This window comes from Podarcis muralis, chromosome 8 (genome assembly GCF_964188315.1).
Source record: "Podarcis muralis chromosome 8, rPodMur119.hap1.1, whole genome shotgun sequence".
Taxonomy (NCBI): domain Eukaryota; kingdom Metazoa; phylum Chordata; class Lepidosauria; order Squamata; family Lacertidae; genus Podarcis; species Podarcis muralis.
Genome location: NC_135662.1, coordinates 80,014,460 through 80,041,680, shown reverse-complemented (window position 1 = coordinate 80,041,680; position 27,221 = coordinate 80,014,460). Strand labels below are relative to the sequence as shown.

At 38.7% G+C, this 27,221-nt stretch overlaps 1 protein-coding gene and 1 pseudogene across 3 annotated transcripts in view; one reads left to right on the top strand and one right to left on the bottom strand.

Annotated features, from left to right (window-relative positions):
• ANKRD33B (ankyrin repeat domain 33B) overlaps positions 1 to 25,835 on the top strand; it is a 33,423-nt gene extending 7,588 nt beyond the window's left edge. Inside the window, exons 2-4 of one of the 3 annotated variants that reach the window (XM_028737967.2) lie at positions 9,744 to 9,873; positions 17,729 to 17,869; positions 22,879 to 25,835. In XM_028737967.2, the coding sequence (XP_028593800.2) occupies positions 9,744 to 9,873; positions 17,729 to 17,869; positions 22,879 to 23,711 (1,104 nt within the window). In that variant the 3' untranslated portion in view covers positions 23,712 to 25,835. Of the gene's footprint in view, positions 1 to 9,743; positions 9,874 to 17,728; positions 17,870 to 22,857 lie in introns of all 3 variants that reach the window. The other 2 variants (XM_028737966.2, XM_028737969.2) reach the window with 2 other exon arrangements.
• Positions 4,952 to 6,230, bottom strand: LOC144328775 (kinesin-like protein KIF23 pseudogene; annotated as a pseudogene).
• Positions 25,836 to 27,221: the final 1,386 nt, after the last annotated feature.

Below are 27,221 nucleotides of genomic sequence, written 5' to 3'. Positions count from 1 at the left end.
AGGATATTCATCTCCTAATAAGTGCAAATTTAAATGAATGAAATCTGAAATAGCTCTCAGAGATCAAATACCACAGACAGAATTTTCCCATTACCCCAAGGACCTTTCAAATGGTGGCAGGACACACTGTACAGTGGTAATCATCAAGTGTTGATAATTCATTGATAAAACATCAATATGTGTTTCCCCCCCAGTCTAAAATTTTACATAATCAATATTTTATACCATCCCAGGAGTAGAGATATGTCATAAAGTACCCAAATGTGGACAGGAACTAGACTAGTTTTTTCCAATTGTGTTGTCTCCCAAGCAAGAAGTGAGAATTATATTCTATAGTTGGATTACCTAGGCTCATAATAGTTTATTCTGAGGTTCTCTCCACTTCACCTAGAGCTTTTTATCTGCATTACCCTTGGGAAATTTTGCTGTCTTGTTTCACATGTCACACTTTTTTTGACTGGCATTAACTTGCTCCAGCAGAACACATTGTTTAAAAAATAGCTAGCTCTTGTGCACACTGTCATAGCTGACCTATTTTTTGTAGAATATAATGGAAACAACTGTGTACAGTAATTTAATTCAGGAATCCCTCCCCCCGAAAAAATATTCAGTATGTGACACACTGTTAATGTAGACTTTGCATTTAAATTGGCATTCTCTTTTAAAGACCAAACAGTTAAGAGATTTTTGCAACGTTCACTCCACGTCATAATAAAGAATAATTAAGAACCATATGAAGATTAGAGCTGCACATTTTATGTTGTCACAATTGGGTGCAAATTAGTAATTATATCAATTGTTAAAACCACAATGTGGAAAGATTCATTTTTTCAAGTTATTTTGTTTTTTCTCATGGGAAACAATTCAAAACTACTCTGTGAAAATCAGACTTATTCAGTTTGCTTTGCAAATTCCCACCATTTCTAAGTTCTTTGAAGTTCAGATGCATTTTGTGGGGAAGAGCCAAAATGTATTCAATCATATTATGTGCTGCAGATGAAGCTTCATTGTGGCATGCTAGAATTTTTGTTTATGTACCATACAATGCCTCCTATTTAATTATACCCATGACTGAAGTCTCTGAGGTCTCCATGTGAATGAAAAGCTGAAAGCCGTGTATGATGATAGATATCTTTAGGGATGTAGGATTTATGTGAGTAAAGTTGTATTTAAATAAGTAGGAGTTCTGACTGCATTTGTACTGCAGAATTCGGCTTCTAAAATTTTGGCTTGCTGCAGGATTGCAATAAACACCTTGTGAAGCAATTAGATTGCACATCATTTTTTTAAGTAATTGGTGGAGGACGCTGAAATTAGTGATTAAAAGAGTAAAATAAAAACGTGTTTAAAAGAAATGTATGAAAATAAATCCTGACAGAATCCTCAGCAATATAAAATGCATAGTTTAGTACTTAATAGCCTGGTCCTCTACATCTGCTATCAGTGTTTTTTTGCCACTGGAAATTAAGCAGCATCCTATGCTTAGTTCATAGTAGTATCATTGTACTTAAGAGAAAAATACAAGAATTTGTAAACATTTCCACTTTGGGTAATTGTGTCAGTTATGCTGTTATAGCAAGAGTAGTCAGTGTTGGGTCCCCATGATATTACTTAGATAAATAAAACAAGCACAGGGTATTAGGTCCACTATGTACATAGGTTCTAATATGTCTTTCCGTGCAAAATTCTAGCATTTTCCTTCTTAGTGTAGGAGTAGCCAAAGAATGGCAGCTTCCAGGCAAAAAATGTCATGTCAAAACAGTCTTTGCTTTGCTGCTTCCCCCGCTAAATGCTGGAATCAAGAAAACATGGGATGAATAATTGGCAGAATCACTGTCTGTGGGAATTGAAGGCTTGGCAGTACAGTAATGAGAAACTGCAGCAGCACATTCACTACCTAGGGATTGCTGAGGGAGAACTGTGATGGAGGACTGGGATGGCTATGAGCAGAGGAAAGGAGCTATAGGTAGTGGCTATGCAAAGGGAGATACAGTGGCAGAAGCTGTAGGGGTGTGGAAACGGTTGAGGTAGATGCTGTAGCAACAGAGCCTGTGGTTTTCACCCTAATAATACTTTAGCCTTAGGAGAACCTTTGCCTGTTATTGTTGAGTTAGTCATAACACCCAGAATTAACATATCCATATATGTGAGCTTTGGGATCACCTGCCAAAATTATTATTTAAGTCTTGGGCAATATATTTTGCACCATAAGCAACAGTCCTGTTTTATGTTTAAAACATCATTCCCAAAGTCCAATGGACTGCTTTTTCTTACAGTAGCTCCCGACAGTTCAGTAAACATATTTTTGTGTACATCTGACACAGATGTATCTCAGATGTATCATTGAAAAGATACTGATATGGGAGTTAAAAATCATGTGATTAAAAACAATTAATGACTTGTTTTTACTATTCTCACTGCCCACATACACAATGGACAAATACCCAAGAGGAAGAAAATTGTGTTGTTGTTTTTTTTAAAGAAAACCAATATGAACAGATTCATCCATCCCTGTGTATGAGAGTCCAAAGGAACTCTTCCACCAGAACCTCATTTATTTAGACACTGCCAGTGTACCCTTCTTGTTACTCTTATGAGAGTGAACAGTTATCCCTGGGTGGAGTTGCTTATCATTTCAGCCTCTTACAGGGATATCTCTTGTAGGCTTACTGATTTTTTTTCTGCAAGAAGGTTAAATTGGATTCCTTTCAGTTCTCTTGGTGTCTATTCCAGAATTGGCCATCCAAGAAGCAAAGTAACCTCCTTTGCGTGGGAAAAATAGGTGTTGCTATGGGTCCCACAAGCCCAAAGAGACTTACAGGGCCTTTTTCTTTTCCTCTGGTCATAAGTTTTACTGCCCTGGGTTTCTCTCAATGAGTTGTAATAATTAGTTGAGTTGTTTAGTAAATGTCTGGTAGGTGCTGCTGTTCTCACACAGACATTCTCCACCTGCAGCTCTCTACACTCAGAGCTTTCCAAACTGTGTGTCACGACACGATAGTGTGTAGGCCGCAGTGTGTAAGTGTGTCGCGTGAATGCTCCCCACGGTCCTCCTGGGGCTGGAAAGGGATTAGTTTAACCTCCGGTTTGCTTGTAAAATTGGATTACTGTGCCATGAAATGATGCATGTCTGAAAAGTGTGCCACCAACATGAAAAGTTTAGAAAGCTCTGCTCTATGGTCTACTGTTTTAAGCTTGCATAGAGTCAAATGACCTGTTCAAAAATATGATACAGTGTTGCCCTCAGGAAGGGTGATTATGTTACTTAGAAAGAGTGTTTTAGGTGCAAATGTTGCCCACCTCCCTCAGTAAGGCTAATAGGGAAGGCTAAGCTAGAACCATCTCCCTAAGAAACTAGCTTTCAGCTGATAATATTTTAGTGTGGGAGAGCATTCAAATACAGATTCCCACCCCTACCTTCAAAATGAAGTAGTAAATCCGAGTAGGGCTATACTACACATTTCTAAACTTACCATCCAGCTTTTCATCTAAAATAGTGTTTCCCAAACTTGGGTCTCCTGCTGATTTTCGATTACGACTCCCATCATCCCTAGATAGCAAGACCAGTGGTTAGGGATGATGAGAATTGTAGTCCGAAAACAGCTGGAGACCCAAGTTTGGGAAACACTGATGTAAAAGATGCAAAGTTCATGTAACTTTCAGAACAGACACATTCCTTAAATTGAATGGAGAGTTCACAGAGATAGAGAACCTTTTGCACATTTATGCATGTTGTTCCATTACTGAGCTACAATTCTGGCCTTGCCTATTCAGTGATTGGCACTATTTTAAATAAACATTTCAGTAAATTTTGCTTAAACCATATCTTAAAGTAGGAGCTCTGTCCATTAGTAATATCATTCACAGGAGAATAATCAGAACAATGTAAGATAATATAGTAATTTGGAAATTTGTACCTATTTAAGAAATACATACAGCAAATTACCAAGATCTGAAACTAAGCATGCAGTTTTATAGCAAAATTGTGATGTTGCATGTGTATTTTATGATTTGAAAAAGCAGTGTTAAGAGATGCAAAAACATTTCAATGTTTACATTTTTTTTGTAACCCTTAACAGTTTTATATTGTATTTTGGAGTGTTTTATTTTGACTGCTATTGAGATGACAATACTACCATTATGCAAAAAAGGATTGGATAAGTATGGTGTTTTCAAAAAGAATGTTTATATAAATAGAACTAAATATAGAGATTTGTGAAGAAATTATAATTTGTTTCTGTACCACTGGCAAATAAACAGACCACAGGCAATAATTCAGGGCCAATGATGAACTTAAATTGAAAAATAAGAAGACAAAAATTCTCAGTTTAAACTGTACAAAATTAATTGCAGCAATTCTTATACACAACACTGGGTTTAATAAATACTTCTGTACACTAACTTCTCCAGTGTTATCAGCTTTGGCAATGCCCACCAACTGCTGTAGGCTGGGGGAGCTCTTGGATCTATTCCCCATCAAAAAAGTGGCAACCATCTGCTGGGTGAGGTGCATACTTGTATATATCTTTTAAGCTTTGTTTACTAAATATAAATCAAACAAACATGCAAAATCATATCTCCATTGATTTTAGGGCAGTGGATTGTAACCCCTGTGTAAGTGAGGAGACACTTGTATATGTGTTCTTAGAAGTAAGACCCACCCTAAGTAAATTAAAAAATGTTACACATTAATACCTGATTTTGAATACTGGAACTCAATTTTATTTATAAATTAACATAAATCAATGTCTTTTGATGAACTGTAATCTTGCTGGCATGATCAGTTTTGCTGATTAGCTACAAAGTGAATGAAATAAAGTCTTAATTTAGGCAGCCCATACTAGAAAAAATATTATTCCTTTTCGTGTTCATATTAGAAACACTGATGACTTTCATAAAAGCATTAAAGTGTTTTCTGGATAATACATGAAACAAAGTGAGTGCATTCAAATTAACTCTGAAAACTGATTTTAAAAGGATTCAAGAGGACTGTCATACACACTTTGCCTTCTCCATCAAAGTAGTTCTTGAAGAGATGGGTTAGTTTAGAGTCTCGGTAAGGTCCCATATCTTATTGGTCCCATAAGTTTGATTCTCCCGCAGAGCTTCAATACAGGTCCTCAGCATCATTAGGGACTGATTAATATTCCGTGCTTCCCGTAGTCTGTTCCTTTCCACTTTGGTTCTGTTTGTTTTCCCACTCCCTGCTAAGTTAACCAAATATAACTAGCTCAAGGTTATCAGCTCTCTGTCCTGTAGAACATTATCCCCACTGGCATCAAGTGGCACCTGTGGGCCAGTTTGATCAGGAACACACTATGGAAACGGCTGGATTCACAATTGAGTGTTTGCAATGTGCCTCTTCTTTTGGCCTCTTCAGAAAACTTCAAAAGCTTCCTCCGTGGAGGATGTGACTCCCACCTCCGTGCATCCTGCAATGTACATGTTGTGCTTCTGATCCTTGTGGAAATTTTTGGACTGGGGAAGTTTTGGTTTGATGGGGTTGAAGGGGCCTTCATCCAAAAGGTCATAGATGTAGTTGTTATAGATCTCAATGTTGGAAACAAACACACTGTAAACATTATCTTCATCAACTTCTTCTACTTTGCAGTTGTCTTGGACATTGATCATATCAGTTATTTCAGGGTCAATTTGCCACCTGTTGCTAAATGGAGTTTTTGGAGTCTGAAAAGCTTCTAGTTTCTGACGTTCAAGTAAAGCATCAACATCACACTGCACCTCAGTCCCATTCTTATCATCCAGCTTGTACACATATTGTTTGGCCTGCAGAGATCCTATGCTGTTGAAGATCATGTCTAAGCAGCAAGGAAGCAGGCCACTGCCACCAGGAGAACCAGTCATGGTGTGAGTTTTCCCACTCCCAGTGACACCGTATGTAAAAGGGAGACCATTTCCCCCCTGAATCAGATCATCCACTAGAGGTTTAGCAACGTCAAACACATGTCTCTGAGCCCCGCCAACATTAAAAACCTCTTTGAATGAATATTGAACCTCCTTATACATGCTCCCCATTGCGGAAAATTCGGTATCCATCTGGTGGGTGACCCTTGACTGTTGTAGTATTGATCACTTTTATGCAGCATTCTTGGTCTGGCACACTGACTGGGCGCACCAACAGGGTCCTTCAGACTTTTCCTGCATCCATTTTCCTGCCCAGGCTTCCTTGAGGTTTCGGTTTTCACGGCCACCTTCATCCTGCCGAGGCTGCCCCACTCATCCTTCCTTTTCTCCCTCTCTTTGTCCTCTTGGTGAAGGTTCAGTCTGAACGTTCCCTCCCTACTCTGGCTTTCCTGAGATCGTATAAATCTTTCAGATCATGTGTGTGATTCAAGACAAGTTGTTTTTAAAGTAGTTGATGCACAACAATATAGCAGCCTAAGTCAAGATGCTTATATTGTCTAAGTGAAAGAAGTGCAGGAAAGGATATTCCCACCTTGAGTTGTGAGCTGGCTTTAGCATGAAGATCCTGGCCTGTATCGAGCCCAGGTTCCTCATTACATCTTAACTGGGGAGTCAACAAACCAGGAAAATGAAACAAGATCATATTCAGATTTATGAAACTTCAAACAATCATCCAAACCAGGCTGCTGTGTTTTGGTTTTTTTTTAATTTTACCCTCATGTGTGCTGGTAACACCTCCCCTCCCTCAATCAGTGGGTCTGCACAGGTGTAACTAAAGCTTGATTTTGGACTGTGTTCTCTCTGCGAAAATCTCATACTTAATCCTCTGTAATCTAAATCTTTGCTAAAAATAGATTTTGGAGGAATAGAGTAGTGGTTGCTTCTACATGCAGATGACAGGAAATGACATTATCCGCTAAGATGGCTGATATGGTGATTAGGTTTAGCATTAGCATAAGTTTAAAGGATTCCTTCCAAAATTTGTATGAGAATATACAGTTTGGCAGAAACTCTTGGCCTACAAAAATAAGTCGCGTTTCTTAGGGAAAGTGACATCACATACAACAAAATTTATGTGCAAGGACATGTTCACTTTTGCTTCTAACAGGTATGTTACAAAAGGCCTATTTTAACAGAAAGCGTCTGCTGAAGGTGAAGCGGAATGTTTTTTGGCCAGGTGCAACTAGGTGGCTTATACTCCTTTAACCGATCTCAGCAGATTCAAGGCCAGCAGGAAAAGCTGTCATGGAAACTTCACTTGCAGCTGTAGGCTATTTGCCTCCCCCCCCCTTCATTATTTATCATTTTATTTGTATGCTTGCCCTTCCATAGTTAAAACCATGCACAAGGCGGTTTACAACATGAGCAAAATTGCATAATTACAAACATAACAAAAGTTGTCATAAAAATAAATAAAACATCAAAATGATTTCCACATTCATGATAAGATCTAAAATAAAGATACAAAGAATAATTTAAATAACAGCAACAATGCCCTCCTCCCAACCAAACACTCTAAACTTTAATGGATTTTAGAAGCAAATACAAAGCCTTAAGAAAGCTAAATTGTGTGATATAATATTTAGTGACCTGGCTGCTCTTTAGTGATGTGGATTTTCTGGAAAAAAATGAACTGGAACATTTTCTCAGGGGAAAGCTGCATATTAGACTGATTTGCCTATGGAAATTTGTATCAGATTTTTTTTTAAAAAAAAATTTTGCAGTGGAAAATGTTGTGATGTCCTAGGGAATGATCTAATTTACCATGTTTATTTAGTAAATTAAACTAAGGAAGTACCCCATATTAATTTATTGTTCCAATACAGCTCAAATGTAAGGACAGTGACCTGGATTCAGTTAACCTATTGTGCTAGCAGAAACCAGCACAAAGGCTTCTGCTAGTGCAATGGGGCTTTCCTCCCATGTGCCCCTGCACTTCCTTCAAATCTGCTCTGCTTCTTTGAAATATCTTTTTAAAAATGTAAATTTGGAAGTGAGGATTCTGTATCCAGAAGCAGGCTTCCAAACATGGATTCTATCTCTGCACTGAGAATCATGCACACATAACATATGTAGGGAGAACATTGGGTGTGCACTGCATGACAGTTACACATTCACAGGCAAACAGTCCATGATGGCTATACATTGCATGACAGCCATAGGCAATATACTTGGAAATACTTGTAGCTGGAAAGCACAAGAGGGGAGAGTGCTGCTTTCAGGTTGCCCACTGTGAGACTAGGATGCGGGACTATATTGCCCACTGACCTAATCCAGCAGGGCTATTCTTACGTTCATATTAATTTCTCAGCAAAGAGAAACCATAGTGCTTAGCTAAGCTACCATAAATTACTGTCATAAATAGTACCTAATGTGCACGGTGGATTAAATGTCCCCTACCAATTAAATGTATATAGTTGCATTCCTGAGAGTTACAGTAATCAGCAAATATATTTTTAGTGCTTAGTGCAAGTAGAAGTAGTTGGGTAGAACCGTTTCAGGGATGAAACTAAAATGTTACAGAACTTCCATTATACTACAGCTCTTCCCTTCTGGGACCTATTTTTGTCTCCTGACTTTGCTTACATGAGATAAGTGGAACAGAGCAGTGGATTATCCAATACCTTCTTCTAAATGCATCTGAGGGAAGGAAGATAATTATTTAGGAGGTAACAGCATCACAGCAAGATATTACTGCTCCACATTTCAGGCATAATCTATGGGGAATGGTATTTTGTGCAGCTCCCATTTATTTTAGAAGTCTTTGTGCAAGAGAATTTCCCCATGATTGTGCCCTTCATCTCATTTAGCAATTTGCTTAGGGCTATGAGTTCACAGTGGGTTAAACCACTGAGCCTCTTGGGCTTGCTGATCAGAAGGTCGGCGGTTCAAATCCCTGCAACAGTGTGAGCTCCCGTTGCTCAGTCCCTGCTCTTGCCAACCTAGCAGTTTGAAAGCACACCAGTACAAGTAGATAAATAGGTACTGCTCTGGTAGGAAGGTAAACGGCGTTTCTATGCACTGCTCTGGTTTGTCAGAAGCGGCTTAGTCATGTTGGCCACATGACCCAGAAGCTCTACGCCAGCTCCTTTGGCCAGTAAAGCAAGATGAGTGCCGCAACCCCAGAGTCATCTGTGACTGGACCTAATGGTCAGGGATCCCTTTACCTTTATGAATTCACAAGTAGCCTCTGTATTTTAGCCTCAACTCTCCAAGGCTACACCTATTTTTACAGGGCTCTTCTGAGGACTGTTATCAAAATATAGGAAATGTAGTGCTAGTACTATATAATCATTATCATAATAATCACTAGCTCTCAAGAAATTAGCAAAAATTGTCTAGTCATGTGTTCATAGTTATGTGACTTTCTCTCTTTCTTAGGAAGCTCAAACACAGAATTATTCAGAAAAAGTGTAAAAAGGCGGGGGACACAGGACCAATTACACTTTCATGAGCTAGTTACTTATAGATCTGCCTCCTAGCACTGCTTTATCCTGTCCTTGATTGGGTGCTTTGTTTTCTGCACATTTTGTTGCATTGTTTTATTGAATAGTTTCCACAGTTATTTTATTAATTTAATCTTATGCACTTATATATTTGTTAGCTGCTTCCATGGAGTAGGAAATCTACATTTTAAATGTTAGAAGTAAATTAGAAATAATAATAATCAATGCATTCTGATTTGTTCACTTGGTTCCACTGCTAAGTGTTTAGTTTACATTAATGCCCTCATGTAAAATAATAAAATGTGAAATAAGATTTGGAGTTCAAAGTGCTTGAGCTTGCTTCCCTTTAACCACCACCTTATTTTTTATTTATAGACTGGCCTTATTGTTGCCTGTTACCAAGGGTTTGTGGATATTGTAATAGCCTTAGCACAATGCCCTCACATTGATGTAAACTGGCAGGACAATGAAGGAAACACAGCTCTAATTACAGCGGCCCAGGCAGGTAAGGAGGTTTGGTCCTCATTTCATATTTTTTTTGTCCAACAGTTCATGATTGTAAATGCTTATTTATTGTGATTGCATTGAGCAAACAAATGCCAGGTTTCCCCCCCAAGGTGAGTCTTTAGGCTAGCCCAGCAAGTATTGCTGCTCTGTCCTCTTCCGTACATTTCAGAGAAGCTTGTCCCTTTTAATGCAGCCCAGCACTATAATTAGTGACACTATTATTAATTTAATGCACACCAGGCTCTGCTTACTAGATTAAATCTTCTGGAAGTGATTAATACTTTTCATGGGGAGAAGATGATGTACTCTCTATTACTTCTATTACTGTATACCATTAAAGCTACCATAATAGTGAAAAAAAGTGTCCACTTTTATTTCTGACCAAGTAGTAATAATATTACAAATGGGAGCTACAACAAAGTGTTGCAGTGTATCCATCCTCCTAATACTCTTGTTAAGGAAGTTATTCCATTAAAGAAGGGTATTCAACTTTGTTTTCTATTTCTCTTTTCTTGGTTTTCTATTTTTCTTTTCTAACCCCAAGCAGTTCTCTGAACCTTGATCATACTTTTTCCATTGCTGTGCTGACAAAAAAAGAATTTAAAATTGGCATTCAGACAAATATACAGAAGAGTCTAAGGCAACTGTGCTGCTGCAGCCTTAGAAAAAGAAGAAGTAATGAGAGCATAGCAACACTTGGGCTGCAGATAAGCCTATCAGTGAAAACGTTTGATGAGCACAAAAGGGTGCCTAGCACAGCTTCCCTGCTCTGAACCCTCTCTCTCTTCAGCCCCCCAAGATCATGTTATGTCCTGCATACAAAAGCTTTCCTATTCAATTCAGCGAAAGAGTGCAACAAATATTAGGTTGAGCACAGATGCTTTAAAATATTATTTTGTAATAAAAACCAGGAATGTAATCATGTTCAATTCATCATACTGTGCAATACAGAATTGGCAAAAGAATGAAGCATGAAGCTTTGAAATGATAAATTCTTGGAAAATTCATTTTAGTTATATTATTTAAGAGTTGCTTAGAATTATAAACTAAATATAGTTTGTGCTAAAATTATTAAATTAATGACAACAGATTCTAATTATTGACAACCTATAGACAGTGTAATGAAAAATGTGTCATGTTGAATTTAATAAATATTTGGTGAAATGCAAGCATGGCAGTTACTTCCCTCTTGGGAATCACTGAATGCTGTTGTAAAAAAATATTAGAGCTGATACAGAATAATGATTCATAATTATTTTCTGGAATCCCATTACCAGAACATGTGTGTTTTAACTAAGCTGTATTCATTTTAAAAAATGAAATGAAAAACTCTTACCTTATCTGATAATTGTTTTGTTTCATTTTAAATGCACTGTGTGGCTATAATTCTTTACTACAAAAGTATTTGTGTGTTTTCACAGCTGCCTTTATAGAAAACCAATGCCTGATACGGCTTTTTAACAAGAGTTAGGTGGTCTCAGATATTGTATAACCTGCTTTGGGTTGTGTCCACCCAGGATATATATCTGTCCTGTTAACGGATTAGATTTAAGGCTGCTCTTTTCTGACCTTTATATTTAATTATAATGAGCTCAGTATTAATCCAGAGTGTTGACATTGGCTTGATACTGTCTGCCAGTATCTGATACTGCTCCCTAAAGAAAATGAGGCTAAGTAGACCACAGGATATATAAGAAGTTTCCTATAATTGTATGGAGTTATTTTCCTCTTTTCTAAAGCTGAATGACATTGGCCTTGATCACATATTACTGAGTAAGCTGGGGCTAGGTCTGCATGCATGATCCAGTCCACCAAGCCTTCCAGAGTCACCTGCCAGCCCCCAATCCAATTTACTAGGATTGTTCCTTGGGGGGGGGGGGGGACACACCCACCAAAACACGGAGAGTCAAGCAAAGACTGTGGTAGTGTGGTAATCCTTCCTAAGTGGCTAGCCAGCCCCCAATTCAATTAACCACCAGTAAATTTGGGGCAAAACTAAACAAACAAATCAAAGCCCCTCAACCAGACAGAGTTCCATCCTACCCTGTGGTAACAGCCCTAACTCCTGTGGATCCAGAAATGGCTACATATTACACACGGTCCTCCACAGCCATTGTCCCTGAACGTGCTCCAAGCATGACTGGTGAGAGGGAGGATGTTCATGGACTTGCTAAGACATGTCGGTGCCACCTTGGAGCAAGGTTGGGTTTTTTTTTGTTTTTTAAGGACTTCCTGCCTTTTTAGGGTTGTTGCTGGGGAAGGTTGGTGCTGCTTCTCGCCAGGCGTGGCTGTCTCTGGTTTGCAGAAGAACAAAAGCAGAAAGGATGCTTTCTGTCTGCTTAACATTTGGGGTGAAGTGATTGTTGTGGCTAATCAGTGGTGAGAGGATCTGGAAAGGGACCCCCGAGAGAAAAGGCAGTGAGAGTGTGTGTAAAAGACAGGAAATAGAGAGACAGGCAAAGAGTGGAGAGAAAGAGAAGTGGAGATGGGTGTGTGTTATAGATGTTTCTCTGTAAGGGAAGGGAAGTCTGCAAATAAGGGAATGGGACTGGGTTCTCGAGAAGCCATGCCCACTTTAAAAATGTGGCCTCTGACAGCTTTCCATTCAGGTAAGATTGCCCTTAGCTGAAAAAAGCTTTCCCATCCCTGCAGTAAGCCACAGTTGAGAGTTCTCACCATCTTTGTTGTTTGGTTCTAGAAACAAACTATGATCCCTAGCTTAACTGGCGATCATGGTTTGTTTTGTTCAAATTAGCAATGACCAGGAAGCCAAGAACATCCCTTGACTTCATATTGTGGTTCGCTTCTCCCATGTGGGAAAGTGGGAAAAATTGGCGCATTCACAGTAAACTTTTCTTTCAGTCATGATCTTGTTGCCCTGTAGAGTTTACTACTGGCAGAATTGGAGCTATGTTTTCACAATTGCCAAAGTCCTATTATTAATTAATAGACATATATTTGAAACAGCCTTATAAAGAATTTATGCATTTTAATTAAAGTTGCATTTATTTATAGATTTTAAGAGCTGATTCTTTTTCAACATACCACTTTAAAATTTGAGGGTGGCCTGTCGTTTCTTCTATTCCATTTCCATGTCACATTGATTGCTTCCCCCCTCTACCAGAATCCTAACATTGCTATTTTCTGTTGACTTCATTCTGCATCTCTGGTCTTAATACCACTGTTAAACTGTCTTGAAAACAGCACACAGTTACACATCCCTAGCACACATAATTTCAGGCTTACTGTTACCACCTTAAATTATAACTTAATAAAGAAGAAGCTCCTGAACAGGCACCTAGAACTCATTTGAATCCAATATTGATGAAAGGAACACTTCAGCTGAGTCCATGTCCAGATCTGGTGTTATGTACTGAGTTGAATAGGATCCAAACTGCAGCAGTCTGATTGGTCCTAGAACAATAGGATCCAAATTGCATCAGTCTGATTGGTCCTAGAACAATAGGATTCAGAATGCAGCAGTCTGATTGGTCCTAGAACAATGCAGCAGTATGATTGGTTGGCAGGAACCACCCAATCATGCTCCAGATATAAGTGAATCCACAACCTGATTGGCTTACAGTAGAATTCCAGAATTAGCCAATCATGTGCAGCCCATTGTGTAAATAATGTATATAAAGCAGATACTGTGAGGGGGCTTTCATTCATTCCTCCTCACCACTATGAGCTGAATAAAGAGCATAAAATCACTTTGCGACTCTGAGTATATTTCATCTGGCCTCCTACTTTTTCTCTGTTAACCAGCTACAGTTGCATGGGAGAGCCATCCCTCTATCCTATAGTTACTGTGCTCTTGCCCTTTTTCCAGATAGCTACATTTGTTGGCAGCTTTCAGGAGTCTGCAACTGCTCCCACAACTGAAAGAGCACTAAGCAGTTGTAAGTTTAAGCTTTTTCATGGAGTATTAACATTCTGAATTAATTGTGCATTGTATTGGCAATCTTTTCCCCTAGCCCAGATAGCTTATGTTAAAAGAGTTCATAAAAGTAGAAATTCTTATTAGCATCTTGCATTTCTCCTGCTGCTTCAACTGTGAGCATATATAAAGATTGTTTTCTATAAGAGCTTTTAAATGGAGTTAACTGATTGCCATTAACTTGAATTAGCAACTGCACCTGAAACTGCAAGTCTGAATAGTGCAACCATTTGTGTCTGAATTCAGACTAAAGAACAAATCTTTTTTTAAAAAAAGGTTACCAGGGCTGTATTCAAAGTACTGTTAAGCAGGTTGTTTTGTCAGCGCAAGGATTTATCCTTGTGCAACAGAAAAAAAACCTCTTCCTCTGGGCCCCCAAATTTGTTCTGGGTGTTTCCCCAACCCTCTGGAACATCTTTGGGTATGGCATGGGGTATGCATGAGGGGTGGAGAAAAGGAGGGAAATCCCATTGCACCAGCTCTAATCCTATTTCTAGCACAGCTGTTTAGCTCAATACTACCCAAAGTGAAATATTGAGCTGGAGGACTGAGACTGCATATGAATGACATTTTATTTTAGAATCAGTGAGAGTCTGAGTACTTCCTTTTTCTTTGTAGTCCACACACAATCTAGATCTAGTGCATATTTTTGCTCCTGAAAAGTGCATTTTGAAAAACTGGTTGGTTCATTCCAAAATAAAAGTTCATTGCAGATTGATTCTGCGTTTCCCCACAGTGTGTTCATTTGAAAACAGATGAAGGTGGTTCCAGCAATGGGGGAGTGTATCCACACCTTCCCTTCTTCATTCACCCAGGGCATATGCAGGGAGGAAAAGGCATTGATAACCTAATCAATGGAGGTTTTTCAAATGGTTATCCGATAACCACACCCACCCACCCTTCTGGATGGCAGGATTTAGAGTCAATCAAGATTGAAAGCAGCATGCTGAGGACGACCATGAACAATTCCAGAGTGACAAAAAGTATGCTTTGGTACTACAAAGGGATTGGTGTGTACACAGCCTGAGCCTTATGTCCTTAGTGCACATGTATGAACTGCACCGCGGTGGCCAAAATGGTGGCCTTCAGATGTTGGACTACGGCTTCCATAATCCCTGGCCAATGGCCATGTTGGCTGGGACTGGTGCAAGCCGGGAGCCCAAAAACATCTGGAGGGCACGGTGATGTAAACCCCCAAATTCTAATGTTGAAGCATGTACTATGAAAATACTGCTACTAACTTTTACTCAGTTTTACTCAAAAATAGTAAGGCCTTTTCTGTTAGTTAGAGATTCTATTTCTAACAATTCTGTAAGGGCTGCCACCCATTTTGCAGGTGGCAAAGTAAGGCTGAGAGTCTGCTGAGGCATGCTTTTTCAATTTTTTTGGCATGATTTTTCTTTTATTACCATGAGGAAATTAGCACAGGTCTCAGTTCAGGTAAACAGAAGCTTAAGCAGTTAGGGGCACGTTCAGAATGTCATCAATACTGGGCACCTCAGTAATGAAATAGTTTTAATGCAGTTGTGAACAATTATTATCAGAAGCCCTTTACTTGAGAAATAGGAGGGAAAAGATACCTTGAAAGGAAAATCTAGATTCATTTTATAGAAATGAAGTTATTTTCCACGGATTGCAGTAGGACTTTGCACTTAATGCAGCCCTTTGAAAGGATATTATTTGTAAGGATCAGGTACCTGGTTTCTGCAGGAACATTTTGGCTGCTTTTCCATTTCTAGTGACTCATTGGTGCTCAGAGAGCACCAGTGATATAAATTAGTAATGATGGAAAAGCAGTTTCCAAAGTGGTTGTTTGAATCTGCTCTACGGGGTTTTGTGGAGTTGGGCATGCCTATGTCTTGATTTTTGTACTTTAAATTGCCTAGAAAGTCTAGGAATGTTCTGAAGTTATGTAGGCCTAAGAGTGTTTGGGGTTGGGTGATCAGACAATGGTAAGGATCTCCAGCAGAGCCCATTGCTGATCAATTTAAAAGGACATGAGCACATGATAAGGACGGGAAAATATCAGAAGTTCAAATCAGAAACGTCCCTAAGAACAAGGCAAGTAGAGACACTCCAAATGAATGCCTGACATTTTCACTTCTTTCATAATTTTGCATTATTGTACCCTGTCGCTATCTAGGTAGAAGGACTCTAAAAAAGGGCTCCAGTTAGGAAAGAGGCAACCAAAGAGCACAGCTGTCCATAAAATACCTGAGCGTAATTAAAGCTGCTTAAATAGATAAACATGCAGCTCTCCTCCTTCTAGAATATGTAGATTTGTTTGGGTGCCATGAAGCCACTGATCATTAAAACTGTACCAGATGTTCTGCTATGGATTTTGTTTAATTGCTTGTATGAAACTTCTTCATAAACATTCTTGGATAAATTTAACTGACTGACATGTATTGCAGAATATTTAACTGGACTGCAAAATAAGACGAGGGAACTTTTTTATACAGCTTACAGTAATTAAGTTGTTGTTGTTGCAGCTGGCTGACAGATTACATTATTACACAAACCATCAACCCATCATACAACAAATGACAAGTGGGGGAAAATGTTCTGAATGAGCAATAATGGCACTAGATGTTTGTCTTGTTCTGTCAGTCCAATTACAAGGGCTTGATGGTTTAATTGGTCTTCAGACTGTTAGCTCCCTAGCGTCTATAATTTTAGCCTGTGATAGATTTTTACCACTCTACATATTTCAGTGATACTGGCAAAGCAGGCAGACCTTCTGCTGGAGATTATGCCTGATATGGTCTGCTAAAAGCATTTCTAAGAATATATATACTGTGTCTATCTATCTATCTATCATCTATCTATCTATCTATCTATCATCTATATTTATTTATTTACTCAGTCATTTTAGTTCATAATCTGTCCTGTTGCTAGTTCAGGATAGTAGAAGCTTAATGACCAGGGTTTTACAGCAGAGTTGGGAAACTGAACCCTCCTATGGCTGGCAAGGCAACAACAGATCTTTAAACTATTATTTCCACTTACCATAGACTCTCACAAATTACCATTAATGTGATCATATTTATAACTCTCAAGCATTCTATGTAGGCCTGCCACTGGTAATTATTTGGAAATTGCATGTGATGGCAATGAGTGGCTAGGAGGAAACTGGATTCATTATCCAGTGTTTCAATTAGCTTCCTATAGCTTTCCAGGCATAACTCAAAGGTACTGCTTTAATCTATTTGGCACTAAATTGTATGAACACTACGTCCTAGAACCCACCTTCTGCCATGATTAGCTTAAATTATCCTTCTGAGCAGGGATAGGGAATATGAATAATAGACCAAATCAACTTTCCATTAAATTTCGGTTAATATACTGCAAACAAAATTTTGCATAGCTTTCATTTCTAAGGAAAAGAAGTAACTGATCTGTATGTGTATTTGCCAACCATTGAGAGAGACATATTCAGGGAGCACCAGTGACTGTGTGGGAAGGAGAGGGTGAAACCCATTTTGTTAACTTCCTTATCTTAGGATTGAACCAAGCCATAGCATTTTATAGTTCTCGGTAGTGGCACCTGCCCTGTGGAATACCCTCCCATCAGATGTCAAGGCAATAAGCAACTATTTTACTTTTAAAAGACATCTGAAGGCAACCTTGTTTAGGGAAGTTTTTAATGTTTAATGCTGTATTGTGTTTTTAATATTCAGTTGGGAGCCGCCCAGAGTGGCTGGGGAAACCCAGCCAGATGGGCGAGGTATAAATAATAAATTTGATGATGATGATGATGATGATGATGATAGCTTAGTGGTTATTTGACTCTGAGGAGTGTGTGTGATCTGTCCTGAAGCTTCAGAATATGAGAGTTAAAATAAAACAAGTAGAATTCACAGTGGTTTGAAAATAATACACTTTTGTATTGATATTTTTTATTCTTTTTTTGTAGGACATATTACTATTACACAGTATTTATTAAACTATTATCCTGGCCTTGATATTGAGAAAAGGAATGTCTTTGGATTTACTGCACTCATGAAGTCTGCAATGCAAGGCCGGAGTGAATGCATCAGAGCTTTAATGTTGGCAGGTATAGAAAAATCCTCTGCTTCATTATCCTCATTCCCTTGAACTACTGTAAAGACTACTTCTAAATGAAGGACTGCAGTTCTTGATATTTACTCTCTTGGCAGCCCTGCCTACTCTAATTACAGACTGGACAAAGAAAGAGAGAGGGAGAGAGAAATTCAAAACCATTGTTGCTTATTGTTGTTTTCCACCACTGAATTTTCTACAAATGGATCTCATTAAGGAAACTAAATTCATTAATTTATTTATAAACATGAATATTCTACCATATTTTGCAAAACCAGTACCAAACACAATCTAGGGCAGCTGAAATTTCCTTTCAGTGCCTACAGGGTTTACATACTCAGTTTAAATGGAAGGCATAACCCAGTGAACTTGTACTAACCCTTGCAAAAATAAGTTTGCATAGTGCAGAACTTTCATAAAACACAATAGGAAAAGCAGACAAAGCAGCTGAATTAAAAGCAGAGAGTAACAATTGGAATACTAAAATTATATTAAAAGCACCCTGAAATAGAAAAAAAGAAAAGTCTCCAGCAATCAGCTGAAGCTTAAAAGAGAAGAGCCCTGGCATGTCTCTACAGAGAAGGCATTTCACAGTTGTGGTTCCACCACTAAAAAGACTGTCTTGAGTGCCCATCGTCTGATGTTACATAAGGATGGAGCAGAGCCTCTGAAGTTGACTTTAACTGGCAGCAGGCTTTTTAAAATTTTCTGTATCACTCTTCCAACTGGGGGCTGAGGGGGGACATACAACATAATTAAGACAGTGTTACTAAATATCTGCAATAACAATAGAAAACTAAAAACACACCTCTTGAAAATTTACAATTTTTATTCACAGGGTTATTTCAGTAGTTCATGGAGACCAGAGTGTTTTTTGTGCATTTCAGGTTATCAGGAAACGGGTTAATAGCAAAGTGATGTGGAGATGGGCTATTACTTCTGCTCATTTTAGGGAAGCTATCAGGATGGCAGCTACTGGCCAGACATTATATTTAGAAATAATTCATGGATTAAGGACTGCTCAGCAATTGCAAGAAATAATGGAGCTTGTAGAGTGCTAAAGAGGATGAAACATGGATTTATTGCCAAAAGGCTCAGGAGAAACAGAGCTAAGCTATTGCAGCCTTATTTTGAGAGAGTATCCCTAAGCCAGGGCAAACCATAGTGATTACTCATTGCTTTTAGCAAATATTACAGAACAGGAATTCACACGAGATACAAACATGTTCTTCTATTCAAATACCTGAAGGCTCCCATTTGTTAAATATGGTTTAACATATGGTAAAATGGTAAGATACACAATTTCAACCCATCTAAAGGAAATTGCACAAATATTCTCAGCTGTAAATTTCTCCTATGCTAGTTAGGTTGCTGTGGACTCCCGCAGTTGTTTGAAATATTTGCAAAACTTGAGCCTAACCCCACTTTTCTTGGGAGTCAGCCCCATTCATTCAATAAGATTTACTTCTGAGTAGGCTATTACGTGACCAATTTACTCATACTGAAATGAGTCGAAAAATGAAGCTATGAAACATCTACGTTAATATTGCCGTTTTAAAAAAGAAGGGCTCAAAAGTTCCTATAAACTTGGAGTTTTTCTGATGTTTTTGCTGGAAACCTCAGCTCAGATACTTCAAGCATATTTCATTTGCAGATAATATTGCAATATGTGTAGCGGTATTAATTTAATGGAATATTAATATTCCAAACTGACTGGGATGTCCAGGTTACTTATTCTGAAAAAACCCCCGTTTGTAATATTAGATTTCTCTCTGGAAAATCAGGTCTAAGTGGAGATGGACACGTTTCTTACAAGCTGATTTTCAGACTCAATGTAATTCAGAATGTAATTGATAGAATGCCATGACACTTGGAAGGAGGACTTGAATATTCATGTGTGACCCAGGTAGCAAAGTACCTAACCTCATTTATGTTCATGTGGGATTAGTTTTAAAGAAGTCACTGCAATACTTCAGTAGTGTTTAAAGCAAATCTTGTGTCCCAAATAGATTTCCTGAGAAAGAACATACAGCAAAAAATTGACAAGCTATTAGAGAAGACTTATTTGTGGTCACTGTGCAGACAATCTTCAGTATTTTCTATCTAGAGCTTTACTGGTAGAATTTCCCCATTTAGGCAGAGAGGATGCTGGAGTCAAGAGCTGAGAATACTGTATTCCATTCATTTCTTTTCTTAGCCCTACGACAACAATAACACAGAAAACATTATCTGAGCTCTGTATTTTTTCTACTATTCATTCACTATTTATTACTTGATTCAATCTTTGTGTTCCGTGGGATAAATGTTCATATTATCTTCAGCGTCTCTTTCAGTGATGGTACCAGCACACACTCCAAGGTATTCTCCAGTCACCCATCTGTGCGATTGGAGAGAGATCCAACAGGAAAGACAAGTTGCTTACCAGTAAATTGTGTTATTTGATTGGTCATCTGTGCAGTCACAGCTCATGTAGTTTCTTCACTGCTGGTGCCGTCAGTTCGTTGAAATCATCATGGCAAGGCTGAAGGAACTGAACAGGAGGCAACTGCCTCACCTGTTTCAGGCCAACCCTTCTCCCTGAAAGGAGGGGACAGGAATACTAACCCCCTGACTAACATATTATAAACTCCTGAAAATGTTTTACACTCAAGTGTGACTGCACAGATGGCCACCATTACAGGTAAACAGCCTAATTTTGGTGCACTTGATCCTGAAATACAATCTTAAGAACAGCTGGGAATGTACACACATGGAGTAGCAAAACTTCAATGCCTAGAGCAGGAAAAGCAGTCAACTACTTTGAGTTTCCTTGAGATAAAACAGCAGAAAATTACATGAGGAGGAATACATAATGCCATTTTTTGTTGTTAAATAAATATAAAACAAAAACACAGCCAACATTTTTTATTTAGCAGAATATAGAGTAGTGTGCCTTAGTATTTGCCAGTATAAGGGCTAGAGATAAGGAGGGGTCAGCGAACCACATCTTCCTATCACCTTTCCTCCTTTTCCTGTCTGGCATTGGATGGTTTCAGATAGATATACCTTTCACTGACTTATTCTGGTCAGATGTAATCTCAAATTAACCTCTTAACCATTCATGAGATTAGCCTAAATCCACAGATTTGGGTTTCTGGCTGTGCCATCTGGTGTGCTGGAATTGTCAGCAAACACTATTCACATCTCTTCCATTCGTCCTTTCAATAGCTTTTGTTTGTTTTTTACTGGTACTTTTTTGTTGGCTGTTTAGTATGTGTAATTTTGCTTTCATCTGCAAAATGAAAGGTCCATTGTAGACCTAACATTCCGAGTCTCCTGGCCATTCCCCCTTCCAGTCCGTTTTTGGAGCTGACTGTGGTGTACAGTTTACATGGCAGGCAGGGGGGGGGGGGGAGAAAGAGGAGCATATGAGCAAGACTCCCTTAGATACCATTCTTTTTCTGAATTGCAGTCCTTCTATTAATTGTATATCTATCTGTTGCAAACCCTACACCTGTAATTTGCTACATTTAGAGATACTCTGCTTTCAAATGCAAGTGCAAATGTAATATAAAATGATTTAAAACTGAATATGTGTAGACAAATGTGACCACAGCCAAATTTCATCTGGCCCTCTGGGGTGGGTTTGATGTTATGTCAATCGCAGTTCCTTTGCAATAAGATCATCACAGAGGGAAACACTTCTCAGCAGACTTTTGTTCCTTGCAAATATAGAAATAATAATAATCCATGCATTTTGCAATAGCATGCATGCAGTTTTGGGGATGTAACTGCATTTTGAAGTTTGAGGTTTTAAACAGCTGTATGTGAAATTTTGCTGTTCAACTATGCATTGACACTATTTGCATTCTTCCGGGATTACAGAGTTCCTTTTGCCATTTTCAGAGACAGGACAGATTAAAATGTAGTCTGCAATATCATTTAACAAATGTTAAAAAGAAATGTTGAAAACAAATGTTGAAAAGTAAAAGGCTAAAGAAAAGTAAAGGAGAAACTTGAGTGGAGATACACTTATTTAATTATGATACAGTTGTACCTTGGTTCTTGAACGCCTTGTGACTCGAACGTTTTGGCTCCCAAACGCCACAAACCCAGAAATGAGTGTTCTGGTTTGCGAACATTTTTTGGAAGCCAAACGTCTGACGTGGCTTCCAATGGAATGCAGGAAGCTGCTGCAGCCAATCGGAAGCTGCGCCTTGGTTTTCAAAAATCAAATGGACTTCTGGAATGGATTCCATTTGAGAACCAAGGTACGACTGTATTTGTATCTACAGGAAATAGCTTGGATCTAGCCATGCCCACTAATATGGGGCCACAAACAGTTTTATGCAGAGTAATGTGGCCCTTAGTCTACAAAAGGTTACCACCCTTGCCATGGGCTGTAACAAAATAAGATAAATGGAAGTTTAAGTTTAATGTGAGAAGCGTGTGTATGGTAGAATCATGTTTTTCTAGGAACAAAACTTAGAAAAACCATTCATTCCCAATACACACTTCCACAACATTCTTTACTGGCGATTCGAATTAAACAAATATCTAAAATACCTCAGAGATTATCACAAAACTGTACTTCATTAAGACTTTTGAGACTGATACAGTGTTTTTTAAAACTCCAACTCAATGAGACAATGAAATGCAAGGTCAGGCAGCACTTATTACTTGTGTTGTGATGATGACACATGTTAAACATCACTGATGGTATAGCTATGGGGTCATAACAATATCTGCTGGCTCTCACTACAATTCTGTACTGAGCAGCAAATATCTAAATAATTTGTGTAGCTAAAAAAACAAAGTAAAATTGGGTTGTTTTATCAAAATATTAACTGACAGTCAAAATAGAGTTGTCAAGCAGCTAAGGTTTTAGAGTTTCCTAACGCAATATCTTACAAAATTCAGGATATGCTTAGCTTTACCTATATAATGTGGTCAGCTGCATTTTTTAAAAAAACTAACGCGCTCTCTCTCTCTCTCTCCTTTGAGGGGCAAACATTTATGCCACAGACCCAGGCCGTGGATTCACATCTCAGGAATGGGCATGTTTCACAGGAAGAATAGAATCTGCCTATCTTATGCAAAGACTTATGGACAAGCCATGTGCTGAGCAATTTTGTGACCACTATGAGCTAGAATGGCCAAAGTTGAAAGAACTTCTTGCCAAGGCTGCAGAGCGAAAGACCTGTTTGCAAAAGATCTCGGAAGGCGTCAGATCAATAATAGCTTCCAGAGGCTTCAAAGGCCCTGAAGATGATGGTGTCCTTGATCATATGGTTCGGGTGACGACAAGTCTAAGGAGCTCTTTTGTTGCCATAGCTTGTAGGACCGTGTGCCCTGGAAGTCCGCCTGGCATAGGGAAACGCAGGCCTGCTGTACAAGAGATCTTTAGGAAACAAAGAGCCAAGGAAATCAAATCTATGGATAGCAAAGACCATTTTAACAGCTACGAGAAGTTGTTTCAGAACTCCAGAGTTATGTTAGTCTCCAAAAAGAAGGAAAGGCGAGCCAGCCTCCAGCCTTTCAGTCTAAATGTACCTCAGGTTAGCATTGTGGTTCCAAGGAAATCAAGCTTGCTGCCACTACACTTGTTGAGAAGGAGCAGTGTGCGTCCAGGATTTGTCATCCCCAAAGTCCGAATCAACAAGGCGCCTCCACCTACTTTCCAGCCAGAGAAAGTCAGACGAAAAAGCAGTGCCGGTGATGGGGCTTACCTGCAGATTCCTAAGTGGAGGTATAAAGAGCTGAAGGAAGAAAGGAAGAAAGCAGAGGAAGAAGAAAAGAAAAAAGCAGAAGCAGCTCAGAAACAGAAGCAAGGGTCTCCCGTGAAAAGCAAGACTTGAACTGAGGCTGAGACTCATGATAGCACTACTGAGATCAATAGAAAAGTCAAGTTGCTGTATTGGGGCCAGCTGAATGACACAATTTAAAGGGGAAGAAATCATCTAGAGAGCAACTGATACGGTAAAGTGTATATACATCAAGAAATGTAAGGAAAGATTTAGAGAATCTGTGAACAGGTTTAAAATATGGAAAAGGTAGTTTTCTTGGGGTGGAAAACAGATGTCCCACAAAAGGGGTAATGGGATAAAGCTCCAAGAAGGGAGAGTTAGTCTGGATATCAGACATTTTTCTAAACATAAAAGAGTATTAAGCTACAGAGTATGTTTGCAAGGGAAACTAATATTAAAAATAGATTGCATAAGCACTGGCTTGGGGATAAGTGAAAAGACAAGTCTACGGATTTTGTACAAGTGTATTATGATCTCCTCATCCCCCACACTAAAGTAAAGGGCTTTAGCTTGATGCTTGCTTTTGAGAAAATATGGACATTGTAATGAAATTTCAAAAAACAAAAAACCAAACATTGAAAGGGTGCAAAAATCTCAGGGCATTTTGTAGAAAACCAACTTTATGAATAAAATGTTTGTAAAGCATTTCTTCTGAAAGTTATGTTAATGGAAACAAAATGGTATGAAATTATATATTTTGTATTGAATGAGATTTTACTGTTTATTTATAAAAAGTGTAAAAACTACTACGAATTGGGTTAATTTCGCAAAATGCAACATTTCTGAGAATCCTCCCCAGTTATTTTTCAGGATTATGCTCAACTTTAGGTTCTCCCACTTCTGTATTCTGAAACAGATCTGCAGCAAAATTTGCAACGTGATGTGCTCCCTGTTCAGGATTCCAGCTGTCACGTTCCTCAGCCACACCATTTTTATTTCTTTTTTGAACTCTCAACAGCCAGTCAGCATGCTGTGGCCACTGAACATTTGAGCATCTTTTGAATCCCTCCCGACTTCTTCCTAAATATGCTTTCTTCTTCAGCAGACCCCTATACCTGCTGATACATTCCCAGCTTGCGTGTGGGCAGTGCCATTTTTGCTTTATAAGAAGCTGCACTCATTTCTTGAACATCAGAAATAGAGGGAATGGTGCTCCTTCCAAGAAGCTCAAGGCATTTTTAGTACATGCAAAAATTCTGTTGAACACCAGCATTGAACTAAAAGTGCAAACATAACCATTCTCAGAAATAAACCCCACTGAGTTCAATGAATTTATTTGCTGGCAGGGTAGAGATTTGATTCAGTTCTCATTTAAAGCCAAATTTATCAAAACAAGAACTGGAATACAGCAATCCTTTGAAATTCACATGTATCTGAATCTGCAATGCAGTTTTCCAAGCAGTGCTTACAAAAATGCATGTACCGGTATATAATTTAGGAAAAGTGTGCATAAAAAACACAAAAATGCGAAAGGATTTGCATGAGGGTTTTTTTTTTATGCAGATGCAGAAATGTGGAGAACTGAATCTAAGATTTGAAAAATGAGAAACAAATACCAAATTGAGAGACCGTTCCAGCACTACTTCCTGGTCTATATGGGACAGGAGCTTTAGCTAACCATGCATGCTTCTAGTATGGAAGACCATCAACTAAATGAATGCATATACATTTTTGTCCATTTTTTAATCAGTTCTCTGCAAAACTAAATTGCTGATATGTATTAATTTCTGCTATTACTAAAATTTATGGCATCCTAAAAAGATGTTGGTAATATTTTCAAATGATGCTCTCCCCTTTTTTATAATTAGAGGGCAAGCTTTTAGATGCCCATGGCAAAACTGCCTATATGCATCTTTCTCTTATGCTCCAACAGAGATGATATATTTTTTTCTTCACAGCCAACACATTATATTTACATATCAAATCAGTCAGTTTCTTTTTAAAAAAACCAATTCTTACAAGCAAGTACATGAATTTGCACTTTATCATCTAAAGGACAGGTTCAGCTGAAATGCACTATGACTCTCAGGGATGAATTTAAACAGTAATGTTCAAAGGGTGTAACCCATTTGTATGTGTATATGTTATATTTTCAATTATGTTAAACAATAAATTCTGTTTAAATTATGGCATGCCTTACCTCAGTTTGGTTTGGGACCAGCATGATCTTATGATCAGCTTCTAACACCATGAAATTGCCCCGCCCAGCTCCTACCTTTGCACATTCGACTAGGTCAGCTTCAACTTCGGCCGCCTTTATGGCCAATGCTCCATTAGTGGAGATTTGTAGGGCAGTCATTTGGTTGTCTCCCTCCACTTTCACAAGACATTATTAGTTAGATCAAATGTTTTCAGCTGAAGCGGCTTTTAGCCGCACGGTATTACTTCAGGTCTTGTAATCAGTGCGCCAGCAGTGTGGACTCACCCAGCTGTTGGGAAGTGCTGCGGTATGTCCCAATCCACTGGCCTTCCCTAAGATGGTCTGATTTCTATTTTTTAGAGGGAGTTCTGTCTCTTCTGCTTTTTAATTGGTTTATGAGCTGGGAGGGAGGCAGGCTAATATTCCATTTTCAGGTGCTTCGGTGTATGGTTTAGGGAAGTTTTTAATGTTTAATGCTGTTTTGTGTTTTTAAGATTTGGTTGGGAGCTGCCCAGATGTAAATGATATATTATTATTATTATTATTATTATTATTATTATTATTATTATTATGCTGTTTGACGAGTCCAAAAAAACTGAGCAAGTGCCTGCCTTCCACAAGTCTTTGCTCCTGCCTGCAGTCATGTGAGAGGACTCACCCAGTCCACTGTCCCCAGCATCCCACTCTTAAATCTACACTTCAGGTAAGCCAATCGTTCTTTTCAAAACTGTTAAGATGCATGAAGAGAGAGAGAGACCATTTTCTAGAATGCGTTACCTGTATTTTTGCACAACACAATAAATCCGATTCTTACTGAAAACTTCAGGCAGAGCTTATAAAACTTAGGCATTCTATTGATACCAAAGGGATCTTTATGTGCTTGCTCTCCAGTTGAAAGCCATAGTACCCAAAAGCAAATGAACTGAAGAGCTCTGCCAGATGATGTCAGAGGCTCATCTAGTCTCCAGCATCTTATTTTTACAATGGCCAACCTGATACCTATGGGAAGCCCTTAAGCGGGAATTGAGTACAACAGCACCCCCACCTGTGATTCCTAGTAACTGGTATTCACAGGCATATGTTACCTCTGACAGTGAAGGTAGGACATAGCCATCATGGCTGGCAGCTACTGAATGTCGGATCCTCCATGAATTTGTCCATCCACATTGGTTGCCATCACTGCATCTTGGGGTAGCAAACACAAGGAACTAGTTTCCCCCCGTCCAGTGTTTTCCTATCAGCTTAATAGAACTTTAGCTGTATTGTGCCCAAGAGATACATGGAGCTCAGCTAGCATTGATGTACGTGTGTGTTTTTACAGTGAAGTCAAACTTTGCTTTTCTGTTATTGCTTCCTGAGTTTCAGTCTTCACTGATTTATTAGCAGTGCTATGCTACTACACCTAAAGTCAATATTTGAAC